We start from the raw sequence: 9,738 nt of genomic DNA on the forward strand, positions 1-9,738 counted from the left end.
AGAGCTTTGGGGGGGTGGGGGGGGGCTGAATGACATAAGAGACATCTAGTATGACAGCGCCTCACTGATACATTTGTCACATGACGTGACTTGATATTTTGGTAATTGACAGAATGCATATTTATGTTAACGTACTGTGCCAGGCATATACGACGCAGACGCTTTGAATTACCATGAAGGGTGCAAAACCATTACCAGCCACGAAAAAGCACCGCAGAGACAGCTGTCTTCAGTTCTGCATCTATTTACCAAAATCTGTCATAGAAATCTGCTGTCAGGGGCTCAGCTGGAGCTTGGCACAAAGATGGGGAAAGGTAAACATTAAAGGTGCTTAGATATCATGCCATCTTTTATAGCTAGATGAAAGGTTGTCTTCTCCTTCCTATTTGTTTTTTAATGTTTTGTTACCGTAGGTGTCATTTCTTCCTCATAACAAGTCATCTTAGATAGGCATAACTATAAAAACCAGCAGTATCCAGAAATACAATCATTGCAACTCATGATTTACATCCGTGAAAAACATGGCTAGTGCAGGAAGTTGTATCCTCTTTTTTTAAGTCAGGGTGGTAGACTTGGACGAGGGTTCATGACCTGTCACTGATGTGCAATTAATGTTCTCTTTTTTTAAAACCACAGCCAAAATCTTTTCCTAACCATAACCAAGTGTTTAATTTGCCTACCATTAATCTAGACTAAACCCTAGTTTATTTTTCATATTGACAACCTCTTCTTAACCCCTAATCATACTGTTGTTGCCATGTGCAAATATTTTAGACCAGGCTGCTTTCACACAATAAAAAGCCATACAGGAGAGACTGTGCAAGCGGCTTATTATGACCCATACTTTTTTATTGTAAGGCGGCGCCCCCCAGTGTTTGTAGTAATTATTATGAGAGCAGAGGAGGAAGTCTATAGTATAAAAAACTACAAGTCCCTGTAATGTAGCATTGAGATGGAAAAAAAAAAAGTCCCTATAGGGTGGGCAGGGGTGGTGTTAGATGGCGCAAACAAGCACAGGACTTTCACCCCGGCGACCAGTGTTTGTGACCGTAAGTCAACATCTTATGATAAAGTAGCGTAGTGTGCTAATATGAGTAGCTTAATAAGGTAGTGATGTATGTGATGTGACATACTGTGTGTCATCTGTCATGGGACCTACATGACTAAGAATTATCTAAAGCTAGCTTTTGTTGCCTAACGCTGCATTCATACTATCAGCGCACAGCAACAGGCGACAGGTCATTATCAATGACTGCCAGTGACATGAAGCTTCAAAGTTACACCTGAAATTTGTTGCTGGGGAAATGTCACTTAGTATTATTATTATTATTATTATTATTATTATCATTATCATTGTTATTAGTCGTAGTTATTTGACCTAATGCCAATATAAAAATGATTGGTGCAGCTTAATAATTACCATTTATCTTTTGCATTTTTTTGTAATTTGTTCCTTTCAATATGCTTCTTTTGTCTAAAATGAGTCGTAATAAGCCTGTATGTTCTCACTCTCTTCAGTCATTACAGTTCCTCCGTGCCCTGCAGTGTTGTCTTTGTTTCTTTGTTTCTGTGGACTTGGGTTCAACCTTTCATTTCAACATTCCTCTGTTTATTGCTTTGTTCCCTAATATCTCCCACTACGGAGTACGACAGTCTCAGATCATCATTTCAAATCAAAACAAGTGAAATACATGAACCCAGAGTGAGATCTTTGAGCTCATGATCCTCTATCACATTTATTCCACTCACACCCTCCCCCTTTGAGTTTTTTCAGCGCTGGTTTCCAGTGCAATCATTTCTGTGTTCAGCATGTCTCACAGTGGCCAGCTACAATCTGACAATCCAATCAAGAGCACCAGCAGGAAATCACTAGCAGCTAGACACACTCAAAATGGTAGTACAGTACAGTTAGCAGTGAACCTACAATCAATGTCAGTGTAAAAAAATGCAACTACACAACCCACCCTTACATATTACTGTCCTACTAGTGAAACCACTTCTTTTTTTGTGCTCTGGTGAAGGGCTGAGCTGCATAACATCTGAAAAAAACAGTTAGAGCTACAGATGCTGAACAAATTGCAGCTATTTTTTCTAAATTAGGTCTGAAACTGAACAGGTGGTTCAGGTACAGACACATGCAATTTCTTACGTAGGCAGCGGGAGAAAACTATCACTACTACACCAGCTCAGGGAATCAAATTGTCTCAGCTCTGTAAAATAGCTAAGACTCAGAGTGTAAGTCCGCTGAAGCCAAGCTTGAAACAAAAGCTGTCTTTGAGGGATATTCTTGTTCTGCAGAGTAGCTGAGCAGGAGACTACGAGGGCTTATTCCTCGCATTGAGTCTATGTTGCAGTGGGTGGATGGAAAATGGAGGTTTGACTCCTGCCACCTCAGCAGTCATCCGACAAATCCACTTTAGCGACACCGCGCCGGGTACTGCGGCTGGACCTGCCAACTGCCAACCTCCCACCTCCAACACCAATCAGAGAGGAGAACCACCCTCATTATTCAGGACAATTAGCCAATGGGCTGGGTGTCCCCTGTCGTTACTCACGGCTCATTTGGTCCCAGTCAGATGACGGTGCCATGTCCACTCAGACTGCATGTCACTCAGGGGAGCTGACACAGAAAGACGAGAAAGAGGCGGCCAGCTCAAGATCAACCCAGCCAGGAATACAGCCCACATGGAGTGTGCTACGTGCATGCATTTATCTGTACTTATGTCATTATAGACGCAATAATAAACAGATGAGAGCTGGTGGACAATAAAAGGAGAGATGAAGGCCGTCCAGGTGGAGAAAACAAGGCAATGACAACATAACAGTTAACATCATCAAGCCATGAGGAGGGAAATATTTTACAGCTTTTATCAAACATGAAGGAACCACACATGGCAGCCTTGCAGCCCAGCAGGCTGATGTAGTGACAGCGAGTGATGCTTCCGGCAGCAGCCATGGATGTGTGTGTATGGACACAAAACAGTACACACACAGAGATGAAACTGTGTATGCATGACTAATCCAGTTAACACTCTTCCCCCACCAGTCTGGCATGAGTGTGTCGTCCAGTTACCCACAAAGTTGGATGCTCTGCTTCTGTGTGTGTGTGTGTGTGTGTGTGTGTTTGTGTCTCTGTGTATGTGTGTGTGTGTGTGTGTGTGTGTGTGTGTGTGTGTCTGCGTGCATGGGTGCATGCGTGCGTGCGATCTTGGCCATTTACAACAAAGGCAGCCTCCAGTTTGGCCTCTTTGAGTCCATGGTGGTTTATGTGCACAACTTTGTACATCCATTTGCGAGGGTGTGATGTGGGCAAATAAAAAGTGTGAATCTATTCCCATCAGGGCTGCTGCCTGTGCATGTGTTTGAAATTAATCATCAACCACAGATGCTGCCGAAATAGTTGATCAAAGTTCTGAAACTTTTTTTCTTATCCGTATTGATTTTTCATTTTAGCAAATGAAAGTGCAACACTTGTATCAATAAATACGTTATTCATTATTTACTACGACTGTGCTGTAGTCCATCTATCCATTAGCTGTGGCTGTTTGCTTGCTGGGTGGGCGGGCTGGAGCCGATCCCAGCTGACACCGGGCGAGAGATAAGAGAACACCTCGGAGAGTTTTCCGGTAAATTACAGAACATGTTAAAATGCCCAACTTTACAGCAGAAATAAACTTATTTACAGCCTGGTGCAAAAAAGTTTTGATTTCTGTAGCTAACTTCAACATTCATGAAAACTGTGCAACTGGCATGACATTTCTTTGATTACAGTTACTGATTACATGATTTTTAAGTCATATTACCTGATTATATCCAGAGGAACTTGAGCTATTGGAATTTTTTTAAATGCAATAATTTTATTGTCACTATTAATGAGGCCTGTTAGTCACAACTGAGATTAGTGCCTGCCCAGGTGCCACATTAATAATCGCGTAGTACACCATGTAAAAATATACAACAAAAGATTTTTATTAATATTTTGGTAGAGACCAATCAATCAATCAATAAAGAGATAACTAATTTGTGTTATTGGTCATCAATTCATTAACGCTTTGAAACCTGGAGCAACATCAATTTCAAGTTAGTGCGATTTCATTCAAACGCACGGGGAAAAGATCAATGAGCAACTTGGTAATAAATAATTCACAGATTGCAAGAAATAAGTAGATTAAGAAAATTATTTTCTAAAAAGCTGGGGGAAAAAATAGATTTTTAACTATAATAATTACATATTAACATGAAATAATCCTGAAAATTATGAGATTTTTAAGCACTTTTTCCAGGTTATTTCAGTTTGTTTTTGTTTTATTTTTTACTTTTGAAATTTTTTTTTTTTATTTATTTATTTTTTGCTAATTTCTTGCTAATTTTGGGGGTAATTTCTTCTTTCTTCTTTCAATGTGCTCAGGTTTCAAAGGCTTTAAATTCAACCTGAATCAACGACATCAATCAGAGGAGAGAGCAGAGAGAATTTAGGGTGTGCATCAGCTGTTAAGGTCAGTGAGTAATACAACTCTATGGAGTAGATAATAAGTGTTTGGTAAAGCTGTCTTTAAGTCCTTCATATGTTTTCCCATGTATTGCATAATACTTTTAGTAGGCGTGTTCCAGACAGCAGGGTCTAATCTGTAGGATTTATAAGCAGGTGAATATATTAAATGACTCCGGTTTCCATTAGGCATGTTGCACCAAATTGTTTATCGACCCATATCTCAGCGCTGACACTCCTGATTAATGATGTTATTAAGGAAGGAGGAGCAGCGGGGGGAAAAGATGACAGGCCGTTCTGTGATTGACCATTACCGTGTCTGCGTGTGTGTGCATTTGTGCATGTAGCTTTTAAACAAGTCCATTCTGCCACATGTGTCTGTACAGCAAATTAGCTATTTGAATGTGCACCTGATCACGCTTTTTGGGCTTAGTGGTGCGTTCATGCACGCGGTCTGTCTATTGATGCCTATTAATGCATTGCTTCTGATGAGCCGTGTGTAAGCGAGGCGGTGAACTCACATGTGTGTACAGTGTGTATTGACAAACTCATCAGAACGGCGGTGTGAAGTTGCCTGACGGTGAAGTGGTGCTTTTCCACTGCTGCGGGGTAATTTCTCAGCTAAATACATATTCTATCTGGCCAATTACGGCAGCAAATACCTATTTTGAAAAATCATCCCCATTCTGTGTTGCACTTCTTGCCAAATTGAGGTGCTTTCATTCAGGATGACAATGGCCCTTTCAGCCTGGTTAAGTGTTCAGCCGCTGTTTTTGAACAGCATGCTAATAATGTTAACCACATTCCAGGGTTTTTGAAATGACAAGATATGATCCAAATTTCTGCTTTTATGCTCTATTCTGCTATGATGCGTGCGACACTGCAGAGGAGGCATTTTCCACCGCCGCCGTAATGACAGGGAAGGCTAGATAATGTCTCAAAATCATATGTTAGGAGTGATCAGTAGACCAGAACCATCGCTGGCAAAGCACTCTACGTCTTTGCAGACCCGCTAGCATCACAGAGGACAATTTTTGTTTTTCCTCCCAAGCAATCCCCAGCGCTCTGCCTGCTTCTGGAAGTTTTCTGTCAGCCATCAACCCCACTGGATGAAGCCGCGACCACTGGCTACAAGCCCAGTCAGACAGAGATACTGTAGGTGTAGGTGACCTTTGAGCCGTGGCAGCCTGCAAGTCATCTGACACCTGTCTCAATCACATCTGCTCCAGGACCCATGGGCCGCTGATTTGAGTGTATGCAGTGCTACGGCTCACATGGCATGTGTGTAAGTGAGACAGAGAGAGACAGAGAGAGACAGAGAGACAGAGAGAGAGAGAAGCGGCCTTGCCTCACTACACCTACGACGGATCAGTCGGGGGGGAGGAGAAAAATGAACTAATCAGCCTCTCCAGTGGTGGAATCTCACCCAATTTATTTCCAAGCTAACAGGCGTTGGTTAATGAGCTGAAGCAAAGCATCCTCTCTCTTCCTTCTCTCCTCTCTCCTCCTGTCCTCTGCTGTTCCACCAGTGATTCTGCGGACCAAACCAATTACTTCTGAGCGTATCCGTTCACGTGCACACGCATTCACATCCGTGTGTCCAATCACACATATTCATGTTAAGCTTTAAAAAAAAAAAAAATGTTGAAGTCTCACACACACACGCACAACGAAACACCTCCGTGCACACACTGCGAGCCCTTTGTTTGGTCTGCCAATTACCAAAAATTTGTAGAAGGGTGTAGAAGACCTGGTATTTAAAAAAACACTGAGTCCCAGACAGTGTCATTACCAAAAGATTTTACTAGACATAATATCTGTGGGAGTCAAATTGGAAATAACACCTTTTTGACTTTTTGTTAAGGCCAAGGATGCTGCACAGACAGCTCTGTCTCTTGGCTGCACTGAAAAAAACCCCATAATTCCTGTCTCCATTATATAAAGTAGCGCAGCGCCGGCTCACAATGTGTCTGTCTGGAGGCGACTGAGTGTTTGGCCTGAGAACTGCTCGTGCAAACAACTTCAATTTTGAACAAACAGCTATGAATTATTATGATGTTTAAATATGAAAAATATTTAATTAGGGTGCTATTCTAACTCATTCTACACCAAAATAATAACCAAAAGTTTATTAAAATGTATTATAATGTTTTTATTTAATGATCACCTGAGTACTAAATTTGGTTCTTCTCATGTACTGAAGGGCTGAAAAGGCCCCCAAATCACTTACAAAATATGCAAATCAACAGTATGCTACTGACTTATTGTGCATTTCTACTTCTACTATAGAGGAAAACATTGTATTACTACATTTACATGACAGAGACATGTTACTGGTTTGATATAATTTGGTTATTGATATAAAATGTTTTGTTGCAGATTCAGATTTTATGCACAAAATATAACAAAATGTGATGCTTATTATCCATTAAATTATCCAGCATTATATTACAAGTGAAAGCTCCACCATAAACAGGCATTGAGTAAATGCAAGTACATTGTGCTGATAATGCCTTCGTTGTACTCTTAATTTCAAGAAAAATTCAAAAGCAGGGCTTTTAAAGTACGGTATTTATAGTTTCAATATGAACAGTTAATAGTTTTCCTTTATTAAAAAGTTGTGAGTTGTTCTTCTACGACTGCCAACATTCCCAGTTAGAAAAGGGGAGAAAAGTAAAGCAAGATGGTCTTTGCCTCCCCATAATCACTTAATCCGCCCCTGAAAATCACATTCCAGTCTTAGCTACCCACGGCCAGAAACACGGGTGAAATACACTCAGCAGAGGTATTAATTTTCAAATAGTATTAGTCACTTGCTTTGACATAACCACTGCAGTTATAAAGTAGAGCATTTAATTACTGGAGGTATTTTGCCTTAATAATTGTAGTTATAAGATAGTACAGCAAACTTATACAATGGACACAGGTGAAGACATGCTTGCAACACTGTGGTTATGAAGCAGAGCATGGATTTAATTATTCAGGGATTCTGTCTGCGTTAAACTGAAGTCTGTGACCCATCAGAACTTTTTAGGGGGGTCTGGTACTGAGTCACTGAGTGTAATGGGCCACAGATTTTTGCATTTCACAAGCAGTATTGTCATTAGTGTTATAAGTTCGTATGACAAAGAAAAACACACCAGAGTCCTGGCCACTCGTCAGAAATACCAGTTTAACACCGGTGAAGTACACTCAGCGAGACATGCTCGACACTGCAGGGTCCTGAAACCCCTCTGCCGCTGCTCCACAGAGCCACAGCGCTGTTCACTTCAAAGTTTACTGATATCGAACCACGTGTCACGTGTCCAAAGCGCACCAACTTGGACACTACACTAGTATGTGCTGCACTGGTCTGAGACAAACACTTAGAGGAAACAAACATCTTATAACATTTCAATACAAATGAAGCTGTCTTAAGTTCTCCATGCACAGCAGCTCAAGTATGCTGTATGTTGTATCTTATATAACGGACAAAATGTTTATGTATTCTTAACACACAGCCATCACTGCTTTTTCTGTCTCCATTATAAAAGGCACTGTGAAGCTACGTATATATGCCAATTTTTCAATCCTTTAACCAAAAAAGCACAACTGTACAGTAAAATTCTCTGTACTAAGTAACAAACTGCAGAATTTTTCCCACCGAAACAACATGTAGAGGTGGTTTTCTATCATTATTAAGCTGACAGTGGTTAAGGTTTGGTTTAGGCGCTCTGTCCACCAAAGCAGGGAGTTCTCCCTCCCTACGTGCTTCTGCCTTCCCTTCATCAAGAGCAAGGTCCAGAGCAAGTACTCTACCTTGCGCATTTCTGCCATTTCTTCTTTTGGGAATATTCTATATCATATCATTGCAACCAAAGCACCTTCGCTAAAAAAAATAAATAAATAAACGTTGCACCTCCAAAACGCTCTCAAACGCTCCAACTGTACATCTCACAATTTACAGCCAAAGTTCAGTGCAAGTGTAGGACATAGCGTTCCCCTTCAAGTTTGCTCTTGCTCTAATCAGTATGGTTACAGTTAGCTGCCTAACCACATACCAAAAACACAAAATTATAACTTAATCCTCTTTGATTATATATTTTTAAATTGGTTCCTACCGCCCATCCTGACAACATGAAGCCATCCACAAGCAGCGATGATGGTTTAAATGGTATGCCGAGCAGCTCCACGATGTCACAGATAGAAAAAGAGCCTGCACACAAGAGACCAGTTATCATATAATGGTCCTTTGATTAGAAATTATAAGAACTAAATCTGCAGCTACACAGAATTAAACACTTAAAATAATTCTAATAAACATGTACTAGATTGTCCTCTTCTTACACACACATTTCAAACAAACACACAAGTCAGGCCTTTCACATTTATAGTAGGGTAAATTATGGGTATTTGGGACTTAAGGTCAAATGGGACAGTATAACTATACAGGGTTTATTTTCTGACCATTTGTGTTTTATACACAAACACATATATATACATATACTGATAGATAGATACAGACATACAAACATAAATATATATTTATAGATATATAGCTCTAAAACTACAAAATTAAAATTGCAATAATATGCAACAGGAAAAGAAAAATGTTTGTGTTAAATTATATCAAAGTATGAAATAAATTGTGCAATAAATAGGCTATGTTTATACTAGCCTAAACGAGTGATAAAATGTACCAAAGGTCCTGTTCAATCACCCAAATGTTAAAAATAAAAAAAACAAAAATAAATTATAAAAATAAAAATATATAAAGAAAGCAAATAAAGAAATGAATGGGTAACATCTTCAGTATTCCGGAAATGTTTAATTTCTTATTGTGTTTGTTTGTTTTTTGGGTTGTTTTTTTTTGTTGTTGTTGTGGAGGGGGGTCTTTAAAAACGTCCCAATCAGCCTTAATTCACCCTACATGCACACATTAACTTTAAATAGCACATAAAATGTGCACAAACTGGCTTACATGCATTCACAGGGCTACAGCAGCAGCTAGCAGGCTACACATGCTACAGTTCACCGGTGAACACCTTTCATGCTAACATGCTAGCCCCGAGTAGCTAACTCACCTGAAAAGTTGGGGGGAAACGCCGGCTGGAGTTTATCCAAGAAAATCCTCTTTCAACAACTCTTGCACTTTTACAGGCTCCTCCGTCTCTCTGTTTCCCACTAGAATCGCGCCAGCTTCACTGGGTTTATACTTGGTAAATATTACACTTTCTGGACACACAAACCTGTCCGAGTTGCACGCGCCG

The 9,738-nt window shown here is 40.2% G+C and overlaps 1 protein-coding gene across 1 annotated transcript in view; it reads right to left on the minus strand.

The window, feature by feature from the left end:
- xylt1 (xylosyltransferase I) overlaps positions 1-9,738 on the minus strand; it is a 185,540-nt gene extending 175,802 nt beyond the window's left edge. The window contains exons 1-2 of the mRNA XM_088074093.1: positions 9,553-9,738; positions 8,590-8,684 (exon numbers count right to left, since the gene is read on the minus strand). Of these exons, the coding sequence (XP_087930219.1) occupies positions 8,590-8,607 (18 nt within the window). The 5' untranslated portion in view covers positions 8,608-8,684; positions 9,553-9,738. The remainder of the gene's footprint in view (positions 1-8,589; positions 8,685-9,552) is intronic.

This window comes from Plectropomus leopardus, chromosome 3, assembly GCF_026936395.1.
Source record: "Plectropomus leopardus strain MGB_pleo_1.0 chromosome 3, ASM2693639v1, whole genome shotgun sequence".
Taxonomy (NCBI): Eukaryota; Metazoa; Chordata; class Actinopteri; order Perciformes; family Serranidae; genus Plectropomus; species Plectropomus leopardus.